The 21,254-nt window shown below is 57.7% G+C and overlaps 1 protein-coding gene across 1 annotated transcript; it reads left to right on the plus strand.

Annotated features, from left to right (window-relative positions):
* Positions 1-1,096: 1,096 nt before the first annotated feature.
* Positions 1,097-18,072, plus strand: LOC133351450 (NADP-dependent malic enzyme, mitochondrial-like). The gene is made up of 12 exons (XM_061566679.1): positions 1,097-1,266; positions 2,274-2,349; positions 3,969-4,130; positions 4,696-4,799; positions 5,526-5,635; positions 7,877-7,974; positions 11,069-11,182; positions 12,527-12,632; positions 13,900-14,042; positions 15,549-15,722; positions 16,114-16,212; positions 16,668-18,072. Exons 1-12 carry the CDS (start codon positions 1,130-1,132, stop codon positions 16,827-16,829), a joined length of 1,485 nt encoding a protein of 494 aa, XP_061422663.1. The 5' UTR covers positions 1,097-1,129; the 3' UTR covers positions 16,830-18,072.
* Positions 18,073-21,254: the final 3,182 nt, after the last annotated feature.

The raw sequence follows: 21,254 nt of genomic DNA on the forward strand, positions 1-21,254 counted from the left end.
GGGAGGGAGGGGAGTGGGGGAGAGGGGAGGGAGGGAGGGTGCAGGGGAGCGGGGAGGAGGGTGGCAGGGGAGGGAGGGAGGGTGCGGGGGAGGGAGGGAGCGAGGGGGGAGGGGAGGGAGGGGGAGGGTGCGGGGGAGGGAGGGAGCGAGTGGGGGAGCGGGGAGGGAGGGAGGGTGCGGGGGAGGGAGGGAGCGAGTGGGGGAGCGGGGAGGGAGGGAGGGTGCGGGGGAGGGAGGGAGGGAGTGGGGGAGCGGGGAGGGAGGGAGGGTGCAGGGGAGAGGGGAGGGAGGGTGCGGGGGAGGGGGAGTGGGGGAGCGGGGGGAGGGGGAGGGAGAGAGGGTGCGGGCGAGGGAGGGAGGGAGTGGGGGAGCGGGGAGGGAGGGAGGGTGCGGGCGAGGGAGGGAGGGAGGGGGGAGCGGGGAGGGAGGGAGGGTGCAGGGGAGCGGGGGAGGGAGGGTGCGGGCGAGGGAGGGAGGGAGTGGGGGAGCGGGGGGAGGGAGTGGGGGAGCGGGGAGGGAGGGAGGGTGCGGGGGAGGGAGGGGAGCGAGTGGGGGAGGGAGGGAGGGTGCGGGCGAGGGAGGGAGGGAGGGAGTGGGGGAGCGGGGAGGGAGGGAGGGTGCGGGCGAGGGAGGGAGGGAGGGAGTGGGGGAGCGGGGAGGGAGGGAGGGTGCAGGGGAGCGGGGGAGGGAGGGTGCGGGGGAGGGAGGGAGGGGGCGAGCGTGGGAGGGAGGGAGGGTGCGGGGGAGGGGGCGAGCGGGGGAGGGAGGGAGGGTGCGGGGGAGGGAGCGAGCGAGCGTGGGAGCGAGGGAGGGGGCGAGCGGGGAGGGAGGGAGGGTGCGGGGGAGGGAGGGGGCGAGCGGGGGGAGCGAGGGAGGGAGGGAGGGTGCGGGGGAGGGAGGGGGCGAGCGGGGGAGCGGGGGAGGGAGGGAGGGTGCGGGGGAGGGAGGGAGGTAGCGAGGGAGCGAGCGGGGTAGCGAGGGAGGAGGCGAGCGGGGGAGCGAGGGAGGGGGCGAGCGGGGGAGCAGGGGAGCAGGGGAGGGAGGGAGGGATTGAGGGAGGGAGCGAGCGGGGAAGGGTCAACTCAGCCCCCAGCCCCCCCCTTGCCGCCCGCGCAGGTACATCCTGCTGATGACGCTGCAGGACCGCAACGAGAAGCTCTTCTACCGCGTGCTCACCTCCGACGTGGAGCGCTTCCTGCCCATCGTGTACACCCCCACGGTGGGGCTCGCCTGCCAGCAGTACGGCATCGCCTTCCGGAGGCCCAGGTCAGCCCACGTCAGCCCACGTCACAAAGACAAAGTTGTGCCCCGCCCCGCACAGCCTTAGCAGCGACCGCGTCGTCACGCTCTGGTGGATTCCTTCACTATTCTGGCAAATCGCCCGATTGATGCTGGGTTTGATGTGATGGATTTGCTCTCCAACACACCGGTGGGCTGAAGTAGTGTAAAGCAATTGGCGCGATGTTTAACGTGACAGACCGTACTGGCCGCGTCGGGTGGTGGAGGGTCACGACAATATTTATACGAACGCGATCTAACCCAAAAACCTTTATTATGAATACTTTTTTTCGCGAAAGGCTAAGTGTTGAACCTTAACAGACTGTTGGGGCAAGTGCTGTTAGCGAGCAGCACCTATGAAGGCCGGCATCGGCACATGAAGGTGGGTGGTTGGCCAGCACCACGCCCGGCCACCTTTGTCTCCCCAGTGGCGATGTTAACACACCGCACCAGGTGCTCATTTGAGGCTGAGTCGACCAAGGGAAGGGCCCAGGACCAGTTCAGATAATCATCACCGGTGTTGGCCGTGAGAGGGAATCGAACTCGAGTCACCAGGCTCGTAGTGCGACGCGCTAAGCGTTTACGTTGCCGCTCCCCACGCTCGCACACAAAGACAAAGATCCCCCATACAACCTTAACAGGCTGTTGGGGCAAGTGCTGTTAGCGAGTAGCACCTATGAAGGCCGGCAACGGCACACGAGGGGGTGGGTGGCCAGCACCGCGCCCGGCCACCTTTGTCTCCCCAGTGGCGATGTTAACATACCGCACCGGGTACTCATTTGAGGCTGAGTCGACCTAGGGAAGGGCCCAGGACCGGTTCAGATGATCGTCACCGGTGTTGGCCGTGAGCGGGAATCGAACTCGGGTCGCCGGGTCGAAATTCTTGCAAAAAAAGCTTCCCCTACTCTCTCTCTCATGAAAACGCCCCCTCCGTGGATGAAGTCGCAACGCCACCCCGTCGAACCCTAACCCCGCAAACCCCCCTTGGCTTGCAGGGGCTTGTTCATCACCATCCACGACCGCGGTCACATCTCCACCATCCTCAACTCCTGGCCCCAGCAGGACATCCGGGTAAGAGAAGCCCTGTAGCCTGACGTTGTTTAGAGTCGGGGGGCTGTGGGGGTGCAGTGGGGGTGCAGTGGGGGCGGGGGGGGTGGACGAGTGGGGGGGGGGCAGGGGGTGGGGGGGGATGGGGGGGGGGGGTCAGACAACTCAGTCCAGAATAAACTTCGCATTCGAGGTCCAAACATCGCACCTCCTGGCTTTGACCTCCCTCCTCCACCTCGGAGACCCTCCTGGAACCATCGACTGCATCAGAACATTGACAATCAGCAGCCCGATGCGCCACGTCCCCTTCGCGAATGGAAAGTTAAAGAGGCAAGCCGCAGGATTGCGGTTGTGGCCATGCAACCAAAACTGTGGACGGTGTCGTAAGCCCATAGAGACACACGGAGATGCATAGAGACGCGTCGAGATATATGGAGACCTATGGAGGTACGCGGAGACCCATAGAGATGCATAGATGCCTGTCGAGATCCATTAAGGTACAAGCGACACAGGAGTGCGTTTGTGGCCATGCAACTCAAACTACGGACCACGGAGTCAACCCTTGGGGACGCACGGAGACCTATAGAGTGTGCACCGTACCACCATTGGAACCTCCTTTGCCAGTTGCAAAATATGATAATTGTTTTTTTACCCGTATATCTGGCAACAAAACTGACACCTTTTGTTACACGGAGTCATGTTTGCATTGACCACAATACCTGCGGTCGGAATGCAAACAAAAAACACAACTCTGATAATGTATGCACTGTCCTTGAAATTGATGGTGTTGGACCATGTAAGACTAGGCTCTAAGAAAAGCTGTCTCGGGTGTGGACCAATCAATTCTGTTTACGTGACAAACCTTACTAATTGGCTGTGTGGGGGGGGTGGCGGGTTTAACGACACATTAATATATTTACGCGATCTAACCCAAATAAATACCCCGTATTATTATTACTGTTCAACACGTGGTAGTAAGCTTTCGTGATCAATATTATCCATAATACAGGTTTTTTTGGGCGGGGGGTTATATCGCGTAAATATCAATGTGTCGTTAAACCTGCCACCACCCGACACGGCCACTTAGTAAGGTTTGTCACTTAAACAGAACATGCCAACTAGTTACTATAATAATAGGGTTTTTCCCCTTTTTTTCTGGCAACAAAACTGAAACCTTTTTACAAGGAATCATGTGTGCATTAACCACAAGTTATTATATTTTGGTACTGGCAAAGGAGGTCTAATGACGGAGATGCTTACTCCGAGCTCTCATTACTTTGATAGTGCATTGTCTATGAGCTGTACGCCTTTTGGCGTCATCTGGTCCAACCCATGTGAGACTAGGCTCTAAGGAAAGCTGTCTCGGGTGTGGACCAATCAACTTCAAGGACAGTGCATTTATGATCAGTGTGTTTTTTATTTGCATTTTGACCACAAGTATTGTGGTTAATGCACCACATGATTCCTTGGAAAAAGGTTTCAGTTTTGTTGCCAGAAAAAAGGGGACAAACCCAATTATTATATTTTGGTACTGGCAAAGGAGGTCTAATGAACTAGTTACTAGCTCATTACTACTACCGCAACTACCGTCATTGGAAGTTATTTTAACCGACGACATCGATTGCTCCGCGCGTGGCTGCCAGGCGATCGTGGTGACGGACGGCGAGCGGATCCTGGGTCTGGGCGACCTGGGCAGCTACGGGATGGGCATCCCAGTGGGCAAGCTGGCACTCTACACAGCATGCGGCGGAGTGCGGCCACAGCACTGCCTGCCCGTCATGCTGGACGTGGGCACAGACAACCAGGCGAGACACAGCGACAACAACAACAAACAACAATAACCCAAGCTCATCAGAATCAGAATATGTGGCTTGCTCACCCGCTCGCCCGCTCACCCGCATGCCCGCACGCCCGCTCGCCTGCTCACCCGCTCACCTGCTCACCCGCTCGCCCGCACGCCCGCTCACTCGCTCACCTGCACGCCCGCTCGCCCGCTCACCCGCTCGCTCGTTCACCCGTTCACTCGTTCACCCGCACGCCCGGTCGCTCGTTCACTTACCTGCTCATTCGCTCGTTCACCCACTCGCCTGCTCAATCACTCGGTCATGTCGTCACTCACCTGCCTCTATATTCACTCAACTAGTTGCTCATGTAAATTTGTAACGTTGCAGTGTTACTACAAGGTGGCATTTTTCTTACTAATAATTATTACAAGAGGTCAGTCCTGAGAACACCAAGGACACGTGGCAACCATGCTGCTACTGGTTGCTGCTGGTTTCTGGTTGCTGCTGGTTGCTTCTGGTTGCTGCTGCTGCTACTGGTTGTTGTTGTTGGTTGCTGATTGTTGCTGCGTGGTGGGTGATGTCCCAGGCCCTGCTGGACGACCCGCTCTACATCGGACTGCGGCACCAGCGAGTCCGCGGGGACGACTACGACGCCCTCGTCGGCGAGTTCATGGAGGCAGCAACGCAACGGTGAGCAGCCCCTCCATCAACCAACCCCCCCCCTACCCACCAGCCCCCCCACCCACCCAATTATCCACCCCCCCACCCACCAACCCCCCCACCCACCCAATTATCCACCCCCCCACCCACCAGCCCCCCCACTCACCAGCCCCCCCACCCACCAACCCCCCCCCCCCACCAACCCGCCCCGCCGCCCGCCAACCCCCCCCCCACCCACCAACCTTCCCCACCAACCCCCCCCACCCACCCACCAACCCCCCCCCAACCACCCACCAACCCCCCCACCTAACAACCCCCTCCCCACCCACCAACCCCCCTACCAACCCTCCCCACCAACCCCCCCCACCCACCCACCCCCCCCCCCACCCACCCCCCCCCCACCAACCCCCCCCCACCCCCCCCACCAACCCCCCCCACCAACCCCCCCCACCCCACCCACCCACCAACCCCCCCCCCCCACCCACCCACCAACCCCCCCCCCCACCCACCAACCCCCCCACCCCACCCACCAACCCCCCCACCAACCCCCCCCACCCACCCACCAACCCCCCCACCCACCAACCCCCCCACCCACCAGCCCCCCCACCCATCCACCCTGGCTCAGATAATCGTCACTGGTATTGGGGAGCAGAATGAACACATTCAGATGCTCCCCGCAAACGCCGCTAATCAGAAACCCGCATCCTGCTGCTGCTGCCCGCGTGTTTCTCTCTTCGTGTCTCTCCCTGGTCGAAGGTACGGCATGAACTGCCTCATCCAGTTCGAGGACTTCGCCAACTCCAACGCGTTCCGCCTGCTCAACAAGTACCGCCACAAGTACTGCACCTTCAACGACGACATCCAGGGTGAGCCGCCGACGTCTCGTGGGGACTGTGTGGGCGTTGCTGTTGTTGTGTGCGTTGTTGTTGTTGTTGTGTGGGTGTGTGGGCGTTGTTGTTGTTGTTGTGTGGGTGGGCGTTGTTGTTGTTGTTGTGTGTGTGTGTGGGCGTTGTTGTTGTTGTTGTGTGTGGGCGTTGTTGTTGTTGTTGTGTGTGGGCGTTGTTGTTGTTGTTGTGTGTGTGGGCGTTGTTGTTGTGTGTGTGGGCGTTGTTGTTGGAAACATTTAGGCTGGCCTGCCTACGATCCATCCTGGGTTTAACCAGGCTGGATTCTGTGAGGAGCTCACAAATCCTTGAAAGATCTGGGCAAAGTCCCATCGGTGAGCTCCTCCGGCAGGCAAGGCTGCGTTGGCTGGGTCATGTAGCCCGCATGCCCAGCTACCGCATGCCTAAAGAGCTTTTGTTCGGCCGGATCGAGGGGGCTAAACGGGTGCGGCACGGGCTAGAGAAGAGATGGAGTGATGTGGTACAGGAGGACGTGGAGCTGAGTGGACTTGCCGATGACTGGTACCAGCGGTGTCAAGATCGGCCTCAGTGGAGGAGGCTCGTGAAGGACGCTACTGGGCAGTTGGAGGCAGTCGCCCTCCAACAACAACGGATGGCGGAGGAGTGACGCTCACAACAACGAGTGGAGCGCCGGGTGGCTAAAGCACAGCAAGTTGGTACAGTAGGGGGCACAGGTGGTGCATTAGCCAGTCATCTCGGTCATCTCGGTCAGTCGACCCGTGGCACCTGCTGGGTCTGCCCCGTGACCTCCTGCCAGCGGGCGTTCGACACTTCACGTGGCCTCAAGGTGCACTTGGCCTGGCACAAGCGTCGTGGTGACGTCACCGCCACTTAGTGGCGAATGGCAGTTGTTGTTGTTGTGTGTGTGCGTTATTGTTGTTGTTGTTGTGTGTGGGCGTTGTTGTGTGTGTGTGTTGTTGTTGTTGTGTGTGTGCGTTTTTGTTGTTGTGTGTGGGCGTTGTTGTTGTGTGTGGGCGTTGTTGTTGTTGTGTGTGAGCGTTGTTGTTGTGTGTGTGTGGGTGTTGTTGTTGTTGTGTGTGTGTGTGGGTGTTGTTGTTGTGTGTGTGTGTGGGTGTTGTTGTTGTGTGTGTGTGTGGGTGTTGTTGTTGTTGTGTGGGCGTTTTTATTGTTGTGTGGGCGTTGTTGTTGTTGTGTGTGTGTGGGCGTTGTTGTTGTGTGTGGGTTGTTATTGTGTGTGGGTATTGTTGTTGTGTGTGGGTCTTTGGGCGTTGTTGTTGTTGTTGTGTGTGTGTGTGCGTCTGCCCTACGTGCGTGCGTGCGAGTGTGTGCGTTAGTGTAGCTGCGCTACGAACTACGAACCTGGCGACCCGGGTTCCATTCCCGGTCACGGCCATCACCGGTGACGATTATCTGAACCGGTCCTGGGGCTCCCCTAGGTCGACTCGGCCTCAAATGGGTACCTGGTGCGATGTGTAAGCATCGCCACTGGGGCGACAAAGGCGGCCGGGCGTGATGTTGGCCACCCACCCCCTCGTGTGCCGTGCCGGACTTAAAAAGGTGTTCGCTAACAGCACTTGCCCCCACAGTCTGTTAAGGCTATACGGGGATCTTTGTCTTTAATCTGTGGGAGAGCGGTGGTGCAGCAGTTAGCCGCGCTGCCCTACGAGCCTGGCGACACGAGTTCGATTCTCGCTCACAGCCAACACCTGTGACGATTATCTGAACCGGACCTGGGCATCCCCTAGGGTGACTCAGCCTTAAATGAGTCCCTGGTGCAGTGTGTAGTAAACATCGGCACTGGGGAGACAAAGGCGGACGGATGTGCCGCTGGCCACCCACCCGCCAAAATTGGTGCTCGCTAACAGCACTTGCCCGAACAGTTTGTTAAGGCTATACGGGGGATCTTTGTCTTTGTATCTGCGGGGAACGGTGGTATAGCGGTTAGCGCACCGCGCAACGAACCTGGCAACCCGAGTTTGATTCCCTCTCAGGTCAACACCGGTGACGATTATCTGAACCGGACCTGGGCCTCCCCTAGGTCAACTCAGCCTCAAATGAGTACCTCGTGCAACCGTAGTAAGCATCCCCACTTGGGGAGACAAAGGCGGCCGCGGCGCGGTGCTGTCCACCCACTCGCTCGTGTGTCCCGTGCCGGCCTTCGCGTGCCGCCACTCGCTCCCACCACCACTTGCCTGTTTTGACAAGGCCCACGTGGGTCGCCTTTGCCTTTGCGTGGCGCAGGCACGGCGGCGGTGGCCGTGGCGGGCTTGCTGTCGGCCCTGAGGATCACGGACACGCGCCTCTCCAGCAACACCTTTGTGTTCCAGGGTGCCGGAGAGGTAACAGCTCAAGGTCACCCCTTACCCTGCCGCTCCCCGCAGCACCTGGCGGTCAGCCGTGACGCCTCATCTCGCCGGTCATGTCTCGCCGCGGTGGCGAGATGTTGTTAACTACCTCGCCTGGTTTGCAGGAGGTCGTGGGTTCGATTACGATCCTGACACCTGCTGTATATTTGGAGTTTGCGTCTCTCTTTCCTCGTGGTTGGGAGAGATGTTAACTACCTCGCCTGGTTTGCAGGAGGTCGTGGGTCCCATCTAAACCGTGACATCTGCTGTATATTCAGGTGGGACCGTCACAGCTAAATAAGTGATACAGTAAATGTAGCTGTGACGGTTCCACCTGAAGATGGAGACTTGTGTTGCCTCCGAAACGTCGTGATTTAATTGATTTATTTTCATTTATTATTATTTTATTTCTATTATTTTTTACCTACGTGACTTTACCGAAAAAACCTAATAGTATGAATCCTCGCAGTCACGAAAGCTTCAAATCTAAAACATCATCTAACTGGACACCTGTGAAAAAGAGCTTCACGGCTCTTCGGATTCCTCCAGTATAAATACATTTTCTGATTGTAATATCAATGCAAGTTTAGTGACGTATATATTGAGTCCCTACGCCGTGGGCTATTGAGAGATGAGTGTAACTGCGCATTGTCAAGCCTCTCTCTGGCACCAGAGGATGTGACAGGCGAGGTGAACCCGAGAGGGCACATGACGAGGAGAGGATAACGAGGTGGGGGGGGGGGGGGACAGGTGATGAGAGATGACAGCTGGTGGAAGGTCACGCTCAGGAGATAAAAAAATGTAACCCGTAAAAACAAAGTTTTTCACTATAAATCCTTTATATGCATGGCGGCTAGAGTCCTCTCGTCCTCTGGCTTGAGATGGCTGCCACCTATGGGTCAGATGATTGCCTGCCACCATTAAGCAATTGGTAATTAAATATAATTTTTTTTTTCCTAAAAAGTGTAAAATTTTGGAAAACAATTTTCACGAAAAAAAATTGTCACGCACAACGAGTCTGTGTGCAAAATGTCAGCTCGATTGGGTCACGGGAAGTGGGTTAAAAAAACGACCGAAAGATTTGCACGGTCGTAAGCGCGCAAGCAAGCAAGCAAGTGAACTTAATATAAAGGATTTAAAAAGGGGGTCCTGAGAGCCGAGCGTGGCTGTCTTCTGGAATCAACCTGCCGGGCTATGTCTCTTCAAACTTCGGTCGTCAATTTCGACATCGTGGGTCTGGAAGTACGTTTACTGCCTGACCCGGTTATGTAGTTACCCTGTTGGGGTCTAGCTAACGAGTAATACACGTGTTGCCTCCCAGCTAAAGTGTGTGCCTCCGTGGCCCCCACTACAAAAGTATTATCATGATAATAAGTACATAGTTGACGCCCTTAGGGACGAGCCAATGTTAGCGCAGTTACCGATCGTCGCCACTGGAGGTCGCTGGTGGCACAAATCTATTTTGTGACACATCACGGAAGGGAGAGGAAGAATATTTCACAAAATCGTGGAAGAGGGGGGAGAGCCCTCGATGTGAATGAACCATGTTGAGCGGCGAAGACAGTGGGTAGGAGGGCGAGGGAGATGTTAACTACCTCGCCTGGTATACAGGAGGTCGTGGGTTCGATCCCGACCCTGACGCCCGCTGTATTTTGTCGTTTGCGTGTTTCTCTCCCCGTGGTCGCATGGAAGTTTCTCCGGGTCCTCCGGTTTTTCCATCCACATTCACAAACAACGTTCGTTTGGAGCATTTGGCTACGATCCACAATATAAGCCACTTTGTTGAGCTATCATATGTGGCCAGGTCGCTTCTGAATTTGAGCTCGATAGCTCCGGTTTAATAGTTTAGCTGTAAACTTGTACACGGGGGGGAGGGGAGGGGCAAGGGGGGGGGCACTCAGATCAGAACTTTTACGTAGACTGCAGGAGAAATCCGATGAGCTATGAAGCTCTTCTTCATCACAGATGTCCAGCATGGGAAAAGAGGGCCCCAACGCCATCCACGCTGAGCCACTGCCGATGGCCGGGAATTGTGACCCCACGCCCCCCATCTCTCCACCATGACCCCGTATACAACACTTCTAAAGTTTCGTTTGAGAGGAAGTGAAGGGAGTGCTTTCAAGTGTGTTGAAATGAGATGTGTGGCGTACAGGAGGGCACCTCTATTAACAACAAGGCGTGGAAATTGTTGTCATTATCACCGGTGGGGGTCGCTAAGTGCACCAGCAACTACAACAAACTAAACTATGTTTTTTATTTTACCAGGCAAGGGCCCGTTGAGCTATACAGAAGCGACTTGGCTATCGCGAATGAAAGCCCAACGAAGTGGCTTTTTGTCGCGTTGAGATTTAAAGCAGCCAAATACTCGAAACGCGCGACGTTGATTCTAAATGTGGAGGGAATAACCGGTGGACCCGGGGCAAAATCCACACGACCATCGGACGACGAGAAACACGCAAACTCCAAATATACAGCAGCAGCCATCAGGCTCGGGGTCGAACCCACGACCTCCTGTATACCAGGCGAGGTAGTTAACATCTCCTAGCCACCGTGATGATGATGAGAGAGAGACACGCAAACTCCAAATATACAGCAGCAGGCGTCATGGTCGTGGTCGAACCCACGACCTCCTGTATACCAGGCGATGTAGTTAACATCTCCTAGCCACCGTGATGATGATGAGAGAGAGACACGCAAACTCCACATATACAGCAGCAGCCGTCAAGGTCGGGGTCGAACTCACGACCTCCTGTAAACCAGGCGAGGTAGTTAACATCTCATAGCCACCGTGATGATGATGAAAGAGAGAGAGAGACACGCAAACTCCAAATATACAGCAGTCGTCAAGGTCGGGGTCGAACCCACCCCGAATGACCACCTGTGTATTTAACGGTAGCTGTAGTAGTTGGCATGTTCTGTATACGTGACAAACCTTACTAAGTGGCCATTTCGGGTGGTGGCAGGTTTAACGACACATATTTACACGATCTAACCCCAAAAAAAACTCTTATGGATAATATCGGTCGCGAAAGCCTACGTGTTAAACTATTATTATTATTGTTGTTGTTGTTGTTTGCGTTCCCCGCAGGCTGCCATGGGCATCGCGCACCTGCTCGTGATGGCCATGCAGAAGGAGGGCACCGCACGGGAGGCCGCCCTCGACAGGATCTGGATGGTTGACTCCAAGGGGCTCATCGTCAAGGTCCGTCCGGGTCGTTGTTGTTGCTGCGACTTTTATTATTGTTATTGTGGTAGTGGCGGTGGCTGTGATGACCGTTGTGGTGGTTGTGGATGACAGTAATCGTTGTGGTTGTGGTGGTGGTGGTGGTTGTGGATGACGGTAATCGTTGTGGTGGTTGTGGATGACAGTAATCGTTGTGGTTGTGGTGGTGGTGGTTGTGGATGACGGTAATCGTTGTGGTGGTGGTTGTGGATGACAGTAATCGTTGTGGTTGTGGTGGTGGTGGTTCTGGATGACGGTAATCGTTGTGGTGGTTGTGGTGGTGGTTGTGGATGACAGTAATCGTTGTGGTGTTTGTGGTGGTCGTTGTTGATGACAGTAATCGTTGTGGTGGTTGTGGATGACAGTAATCGTTGTGGTGGCGGTGGTTGTGGTGGTGGTTGTGGATGACAGTAATCGTTGTGGTGGTTGTGGATGACAGTAATCGTTGTGGTGGTTGTGGATGACAGTAATCGTTGTGGTGGCGGTGGTTGTGGTGGTGGTTGTGGATGATAGTAATCGTTGTGGTGGTTGTTGATGACAGTAATCGTTGTGGTGGCGGTGGTTGTGGTGGTGGTTGTGGATGACAGTAATCGTTGTGGTGGTTGTGGATGACAGTAATCGTTGTGGTGGTTGTGGATGACAGTAATCGTTGTGGTGGCGGTGGTTGTGGTGGTGGTTGTGGATGACAGTAATCGTTGTGGTGGTTGTTGATGACAGTAATCGTTGTGGTGGTTGTGGATGACAGTAATCGTTGTGGTAGCGGTGGTTGTGGTGGTGGTTGTGGATGACAGTAATCGTTGTGGTGGTTGTGGATGACAGTAATCGTTGTGGTGGTGGTGGTGGATGTGGATGACAGTAATCGTTGTGGTGGTGGTTGTGGTGGTGGTTGTTGATGACAGTAATCGTTGTGGTTGTGGTTGTGGATGATAGTAATCGTTGTCGTGGTGGTTGTGGTGGTTGTGGATGACAGTAATCGTTGTGGTGGTGGTGATTATAGATGACAGTAATCGTTGTGGTTGTGGTGGTGGTGGTGGTTGTGGATGAAAAGTAATCGTTGTGGTGGTGGTGGTGGTTGTGGATGACAGTAATCGTTGTGGTGGTGGTGGTGGTTGTAGCTGACAGTAATCGTTGTGGTGGTGGTTGTAGCTGACAGTAATCGTTGTGGTTGTAGTGGTGGTGGCTGTGGATGACAGTAATCGTTGTGGTAGTGGTGGTTGTGGATGAAAGTAATCGTTGTGGTGGTGGTGGCTGTGGATGACAGTAATCGTTGTGGTTGTAGTGGTGGTGGCTGGGATGACAGTAATCGTTGTGGTGGCGGTACAGGGCAGGTCGAATCTGAACCACGAGAAGGAGGTGTTTGCCCGTGACCACGCGCCGCTGCCATCGCTGGAGGAGGTGGTGCGCACCGTCAAACCCACGGCCCTCATCGGTAACCCCCCTGCCCCCTCCTGCCCCCCCCCCACCACCCCTACACCCTCAGAAAACAACACACAACACGCGCCTCTTTCCCGCGATACAAGCAACAGCAGCAAAAAAAAACAGATCAACGCCCAACCGGGAATTTAACTCTCAAACTTTCGGATTCGCGAGCGGCGGCTCCATCGCTCGGCGCGCCCCCCCGGGCCAACGAGGCCCCCCCCCCCCCCCCCGCCCGGTGCGCTGCGAGCAGGCATCAGGGTCGGCATCGAACCCACGACCTCCTGCATATGAGGCGAGCTCGTGAACGTCTCCTAGCCACGGCAGCGCTTACGGGGAGTGGCGCGCGGTGGCACAAGCCAGCGGGGCTGTGCTGACGCCGACGGCCGCTCGCCGCGAACGAGACCGATGGAAAAACTTCGCCCCTGTCGTCACGAGGACGCCGCCGCCACCGCCGCCGGATTATTAATTCGGAAAAAAAAGACAATCGGATTCAGCCCAAACGCAAACACAGCAAGCGGGGGGGGGGGGGGGGGGGGGGGGGTCCAGCGAGCCGCCGTCGCCACGTAGCCGCAGCTGCGACGGAGCGATACGCATCGAGAGGCGTGCGGCGGCGATGACACGCGACAAGCGTGCGAGCGGACGCTCGGTCGCACTCGCAACGACAACAACGACGACGGCGACGACGGCGGCGGCCAGAGGCTTTTAATAGCCGCTCCGGTTCGGGCGCGACATTGACGCTTGTGCACATGGCCCGGTGTGCTCGTTCGTGTGTCGTCTGCGTGCGTCTGCGTGTGTGCGCACGTGCGTGTGTGCGCACGTGCGTGGTGTTGGCCCACCCACCCCCCTCGTTGTGCCGTGTCGGCTTTTGTAGGTGCGACTCACGAACGGCACTTGCCCCTAACGTCGGCTAAGGTTACGGGGGATCTTTGTCTTGTACACGTGTGTGTGTGTATAGTGGGGAGCGGTGGTGCAGCGGTTAGCGCGCTGCGCCACGAATCCCGCGACCCGAATTCGATTCGCGCTCGCGGCCAACACCGCTGACGATTATCTGAACCGGTGCTGGGCCTCTCCTAGGTCGACTCGAATTAGTACCTGGTGCGGTGTGTAAACATCGCCACTGGGGAGACAAAGGCGGCCGGGCGTGGTGCTGGCCCCCGCAGCCCCTCGTGTGCAGTGCCGGCCTTCGCAGGTGCGAATCGCTAACAGCACTTGCCCCAACAGTCTGCTAAGGCTACACGGGGGTGCGTGGGGGGGATCTTTGTCTTTGTGCATTCCAGGCGTGGCGGCAGTGGGGGGGGCGTTCACCGAGGGCATCCTGAGCGACATGGCCACGTTCAACAAGCGTCCCATCATCCTGGCGCTCAGCAACCCCACCAGCAAGGCGGAGTGCACGGCGGAGCAGTGCTACCGCGTCACCGAGGTGCCCGCCCCCTCGCCCCCTCGCCCCCTCGCCCCCTCCACCCCCTCGCCCCCTCCACCCCCTCGCCCCCTCCACCCCCTCGCCCCCTCCACCCCCTCGCCCCCCTCCACCCCCTCGCCCCCTCCACCCCCTTGCCCCCTCCGCCCCCTCGCCCCCTCGCCCCCTCCAACCCCTCGCCCCCTCCACCCCCTCGCCCCCTCCAGCCCCTCGCCCCCTCCACCCCCTCGCCCCCTCCGCCCCCTCGCCCCCTCCACCCCCTCGCCCCCTCGCCCCCTCCACCCCCTCGCCCCCTCGCCCACTCCACCCCCTCCACCCCCTCGCCCCCTCCACCCCCTCGCCCCCTCCACCCCCTCGCCCCCTCCACCCCCTCCGCCCCTACGCTGTGCTGGCTTATGACAGGTGCTCGCTCAACAGCACTTTCCCAACAGTCCGGCTATACGGGGGATCTTTGTCTTATGGCGGTGGGTGGCTTGTGATCCAGTGCTGTGGAGGTAGCCGCGAGGGTTGGTGGACTGCCGCACGAATGTTGCGAAACCCTCACCCCCTCGCCCGTCTAGCCGTGGGTGTTGAGGTGGAGCCGCCTCCCCCTGGCGTGGCCAGGGGGAGGCGGTGCGGCACAAATGTGGACCCCCACCTGGTCCGGCTGTATGGGATCGAGCGTTGCCCCCTCGCACGCGTGGGTTTTCCTCCCACGTGCACAAACGCTCGTTAATAGAATTGGCCAAACACCCTAATTCTGGGGCTGAAAACAACTTAATATATAGAGGACTGCGGAACCCGGGCAATCGTTGGTGCTGCCAGCTCACCGCCTGGTTGCTGCCTCCCAGCTTTGCCTGTGCGATGTAGTTCATTCAACGCAAATATATGCAACAAAACTTGGTATTATTAATATCGTTAAGCTCTTGGGGTCTTAAGATTGCTACAACACAGAGGCGGATGTTGAAACTTCCCCACGGGAAGTGGTGCGGGGCGGTCCCTTTTAAAATCGTGCCCTATGCATTAATCGTAAAACAAAATTGTTTGTCTCTGATGAATAGAAAGACTCACGTGGTGGGGGTCCCCGCTGCATTTCTCTCTATCGGCTGTGTCACCCCTTCAAAACGAGCTTCTTCGCTCGATGGACTTTACTCGGGAAATTCTCTCTCTCACCGTGCCTCTCCGCATGCATCTCTCTCCTGTGCGTGTCTCCGCCTATCTTTCCCCATGCATCTCTCTCCTCTGAGTGTCTCTCACCGTGCCTATCTTTCTCCATGAATCTCTCTGATGTGCGTGTCTCTGCCTATCTCTCCCCATGCATCTCTCTCCTGTGCGTGTCTCTGCCTATCTCTCCCCATGCATCTCTCTCCTGTGCGTGTCTCCGCCAATCTTTCCCCATGCATCTCTCTCCTATGTATGTATCTGCCTATCTCTCCCCATGCATCTTTCTCCTATGCGTGTCTCTGCCCATCTCTCCCCATGCATCTCTCTCCCGTGCGTGTCTCTCTCACGCTCCGTGCGTGCCTGCAGGGTCGAGGCGTGTTTGCGAGCGGCTCCCCGTTCGCGGCCGTCTCCCTGCCCAGCGGCCGCACGCTGCACCCGGGCCAGGGGAACAACGCCTACGTGTTCCCGGGGCTGGCGCTGGGCGTCATCGCAGCACGCGTGCGGCACATCACCGACGAGGCCTTCCTCGCCACCGCCGAGGTGACGGCACGCGCACGGCACGCGCACGCACGGCACACGTTCTCACACACACGCACACGAGCACATACGCACGCACACGTGCACACGAGCGCACACGCACACGTGCACACACACACACACAAAGATCGCCCGTTTAGCCTTAACAGACTGTTGGGGCAGGTTCTGTTAGCGTGCACCTCAGAAGGCCGGCACAGCACAAAAGAGGGTGGGTGGCCAACACAATCGATTCCGATAACGTTAAGGGACGGAATCGGAATCGGAAGAAAAACTGATGACGTACATGTACATGTACGTCATCGTAATGGTAAAAGGGTTAACCGCGCTTCTCCACCACTGCCGATGCAGCAGCAGCAGCAGCGGCAATCGCCACAATCAATCATTTGTCTCGCAGATGATCGCTGGGGAGGTGACAGACGCGCACCTGGCAGAGGGACGTCTCTACCCGCCGCTCAGCTCCATCAGGGACATCTCCTTCAAGATCGCGGTGAAGGTACGGCGAGTGAGCACCGGGGGGCGATCGTGCGCCAACAGCGCGCTGGCCCGGGCTGCGTGAGCCCATGCCACGCTGGCCCGGGCCATGTGGGCCGAAGCCAAGTTGGCCCAGGCTGCGCTGGCCCAGGCGACCTGGGCAGGCGCAGCTATGTGGTCAGACGTAGGACAACATTGTGTGTGTACTGTGTGTGTGCTGTGTGTGCTATTTGGCACGCAGCTGCCTCCTGGAGCGGTGCATTGTGGGTCGGGTGACCCACAATGCACCGCAAAGCAGTTTCGCTTTGCCCGGTCCCTTTTTTTCGTAAATCATCTACCACCTCGCAAAACGAAGGAAGCCTGTACACATTTCTCCCACTCTCTCACTCTCTCTCGCTCTCTCTGCCTTTCTACCCGTCTCTCACTCCCCCGTCCCTCTCCGTCATCGCCGTCGTCCCTCCCTCTCTCCGCCACCAGATTGTGGAGCAGGCGTACGCGAGCGGCATGGCGAGCCTCTACCCAGAGCCGCAGGACAAGGAGGCGCTGGTTCGATCCCACGTCTACAGCCCCGACTACGACTCCTTCGTCCCCGACTGCTACACGTGGCCGGCGGCCTACAGGAAGACGCAGACCGTGTGACGCGAGCGTCGGTGCCGAGAAGGGTGATGGCCTCGGGGGCGTGGGGGGGGGGGGGGAAGTCACCTGAGGTCATCGTCCATGCCGTCGGGGTCACTTGATTTCGGCCCATCGAGCTGACTGAACTTAAACTAAACTTTTTAAAGTTTATCAGGGAAGGAAGGCTCACTGAGCTATATGGTAGCTATCGCTAATGATAGCTCAACGGAAGTGGCTCGTCGTCGCGTGGAAATTCATAAGCAGCCAAAAACTCAAACGCGTGACGTTGATTCTTAACGTAGAGGGGAAAAGCCAGAGGATCCGGAGAAAAATCCACGCGACCACGGGGAGAGAGACACGCAAATTCAAAATATACAGCAGGCGCCAGGGTCAGGATCGAACCCACGACCTCCTGCATACCAGGCGAGGTAGTTAACATCTCGTCATCGCGAGTTGCAGGAGACATCCTGCAACTAGGAAGATCACGTGATTCGTCGTCGTCACTGTCGTCTCCCTCCCCGTCGTTTTTACTGCTTCTGTCGAATTGTGCGGCGATGCTGCTGCGCTGCCAGCGGTGCACAAGCACAACTAACAACACCAACTCGCCACGTTGATCAATAACGCTGCGTGGCCTTCAAAAAAAAAAATATATATATAGCAGGCGACATTGCGGGAGAAATGACCCACATGTGCTATGAAGGAGGCCACAGTGTTACCAACGGACGTGTTGAGTTTTCTGTTTTTTTTCTCTTCTTATCAGAGGTTTATTCAGGGCGTTCATCGACAAATGATTGTAATGCATGGGGAATATTTACGTCTGTCTGTCGTCCAATCTTCCGTCCGCTACCCGGGGTAGCCTGATGCGTCGCGGGGAAATTGCTTGCATCCGTGTGCGTCCGCGCGTTTCCCACCGCGTGTCTCTCTTCGTACGCTCTTAACAACCCCAACTAAACGAAGGCTCCCTTAAGCGACTGGCTTGCCAGCTTGTTCCCGTTGTGCTCTCAGTGTTTGTGTTGTTGTTATTATTGTTTTGAGACAAGAGAGTAGTTGGATTTTTGGAGTGCTGCAAACCCGGTGTCCTGTGTTCGAAATCCCCCTATCGGCCAACACCAGCGACCATTCGTGAGTCGTACCTGGTGCGGTGTGTAAACATCGCCATTGGGGAGACAAAGGCGGCATGGCGCTGGCCACCCATCCCCTCGTGTGTCGTGCTGGCCTTCATAGTTGTTCGCTAACAGAACTTGCCCCAGAATCTGTTGTGGTTATACGGGGGGGGGGGGGGGGGGGGTGGGGGTTGGATCTTTGTCTTCGCTTCATTTCGGGCGACTCGGGCGAGCGACGCGCTGCGATTGAGGCGAACGCCAGTCCCCCGTGGTTTCTTTTTTACCGTCGCACCGGAGACCTTCAATAAAGCGTATCCAGTTGGATTCCCACCCACACGCGCCTGTGTGTGTGTACGTGAAACGTGGACCCCCTAATGTAGCATCTTCGCCGGTTAGAAACATTTAGGCTGGCCTGCCTACGATCAATCCTGGGTTTAACCAGGCTGGATTGTGTGAAGAGCTCACAAATCCTCGAAAGATCTGGACAAAGTCCCATCAGTGAGCACCTCCGGCAGGCAAGGCTGCGTTGGCTGGGTCATGTAGCCTGCATGCCCAGCCACCGCATGCCCAAACAGCTTTTGTTCGGCCGGATCAAGGGGGCTAAACGGGCACAGCACGGGCTAGAGAAGAGATGGAGTGACGTGGTACAGGAGGATGTGGAGCTGAGTGGACTTGCCGATGACTGGTACTAGCGGTGTCAAGATCGGCCTCTGTGGAGGAAGCTCGTGAAGGACGCTACTGGGCAGTTGGAGGCAGTCGCCCTCCAACATCAACGGAGGGCGGAGGAGCGACACTCACAACAACGAGCGGAGCGCTGGGGCACAGGTGGTGCATCAACCACTCATCTCGGTCATCTCAGTCAGTCGACCTGTGGCAGCTGGGTCTGCCCCTTGACATCCTGCCAGCGGGCGTTCGACACTTCACGTGGCCTCAAGGTGCACATGGCCTGGCACAAGCGTCGTGGTGACGTCACCGCCACTTAGTGGCGAATGGCGGTTGTTGTGTATACATGTGTGTGTGTGTGTGTCATCTCAGTCAGTTGACCGGTGGCACCTGCTGGGTCTGCCCCGTGACCTGCCAGCGGGCGTTCGACACTTCACGCGGCCTCAATGTGCACATAGCCTGGCACAAGCGCCGTGGTGATGTCACCGTCACTTTAGTGGCAAATGGTGGTTGTTGTGTGGGTTTGTGTGTTTCTGCCGGTCATCTCAGTCAGTCGACCTGTGGCACCTGGGTCTGTCCCGTGACCTCCTATCGGCGAGCCTTCGACGCTTCACGTGGTCTCCAAGTGCACCTGGCCTGGCACAGGCACCGTGGTGACGTCACCACCACATAGTACCAATTAGCGGTTTTCGTTGTGTGTGTGTCACCCCCTCGTGTGCCGTACCGGCCTTCATAGGTGCTACTCGCTAATAGCACTTGTCCCAACAGTCTGTTAAGGCTACACGGGGGATCTTTGTCTTTGTGGGGGGGGGGGCAGTAGTTCAGCGAGTAGTGCGCTGCGCTAGGAACCCGGTGGCCCGAGTTCGATTCCCGCTCACGGCCACTAACACCGGTGATGATTACCTGAACTGATCCTGGACCTCCCCTAGGTCGACTCAGACTCAAATGAGTACCTGGCGCTGTGCGTAAAAAACGAATTCAGCACTCCCCCAACGCCTCCATCTACCCCGGCAGCAATGAACGCGTATCGAGGTCCGACGTTTCAGCTCCCGCTCCGGGCCCGGGAGCTTTTCTTCAGAATTTCCGTTCTCGCCACGCGCGCGTGAGGACGTCGGAACGACGTCGGAGCGACACGCGAGGACACCGCGAACGCACGTGGGTGAGAGGGCGACATCGAGAGAGAGGAGAGAGATATTACGTCGTTTTTATTGCACAAACAACGTGGGCGGAGGAGGTTTTTTTGGGGATGGTGGGGGGCAGTGGTGGGTTGGTGAATCAATCAAACAAAGAGGAAAGCCACGCAGAGCGGTAAACGTTCACGGCAGGCGGGCGAGCGGTGGGTTGGTGGTGGGGTGGGAGGTAGGGGGGTAAGAGGGCAGAGGTGGGCGGCATGTTAGCCGTGGGCATCGCGGGTTTTGTTTCGCCGGGGACATGCAATGTACAAGGAAATAAATAGGAACGCGCGCGGTCGGGACGCGCGGACGCAGTGGCGGTGACGAGGTCCCCTCGCGACCTCCGACCCCGGTCCTGGCAGCAGTGGCAGCAGCAGCAGCGGCGGCGTCGTCGTTGTCACTCGGGGCCACGCGGAGGGTGGACCGACCAGCAGCCCGTGTCGGGAGTCCAACTCAGATGCAGTATTTCCAGAAGCAGGCTGTGTGTGTGCGCGTGCCAGAGAGGAGCGGTGTTGTCGCGGTTAGTGCGCTTCTGCGCTACGGAACGTGGCGGCACGGGTTCGATTCCCGCTCACGGTCAACACGAAATGACGATTGTCTGAACCGGCCCTGGGCCTTCCTGAGGTCGACTCGGCCTCAAATGACTACCTGGTGCGGTGTTTAAAAGAAGACAAACACATCAGGCGGCTTGCGCGTGGTGCAGGCCTCGTGTGCCACGTTGGCCTTTATAGGTGCCCGCTAAAATGTACTTGCCCCAACAGCCTGTGCAGGCTATATGGGGCGTCTTCGGGTGGAATGATGTTGGGGGGTGGATGCGGAGGATGGGGTGGATGGGGGGGGAGTGGGGAGTTGGGGGAGTTGGGGGGGTGTGGGGGGCTCTTACGTTTGCTGGGCCCGCTGTTTTGGGTTTGGTCGCGTTTCACCGTGCGCGGCCTGAAGAACAGAACCTGGGCCCTGTGCCTCCTCATCGCCCTGGCCTGAACGCCCTAGACACACGACAGGGGAAAACATGGCAGAGGTCACGCACCAGGGGTCACACGGCAGTGGTCACGCGCCAGGGGTCACATGGCAGAGGTCACGTGCCAGGGGTCACATGATAGGGGGTCACACGGCAGAGGTCACGTGCCAGGGGTCACATGGCAGAGGTCATGCACCAGGGGTCACATTGCAGAGGTCACGCGCGAGGGGTCACATGATAGGGGGTCACACGGCAGAGGTCACGTGCCAGGGGTCACACGGCAGAGGTCATGCACCAGGGGTCACACGGCAGAGGTCACGCACCAGGGGTCACATTGCAGAGGTCACGCGCGAGGGGTCACATGATAGGGGGTCACACGGCAGAGGTCACGTGCCAGGGGTCACACGGCAGAGGTCACGCACCAGGGGTCACACGACAGAGGTCACGCACCAGGGGTTACACGGCAGAGGTCACGTGCCAGGGGTCACAAGGCAGAGGTCACGCACCAGGGCTCACACGCCAGGGGTTGCACTAAACTTTTTTGTTTATTTTA

The sequence above is a fragment of the Lethenteron reissneri genome, chromosome 5, assembly GCF_015708825.2.
Source record: "Lethenteron reissneri isolate LAM-NWPU_2019-01 chromosome 5, ASM1570882v1, whole genome shotgun sequence".
NCBI classification, from domain to species: Eukaryota; Metazoa; Chordata; class Hyperoartia; order Petromyzontiformes; family Petromyzontidae; genus Lethenteron; species Lethenteron reissneri.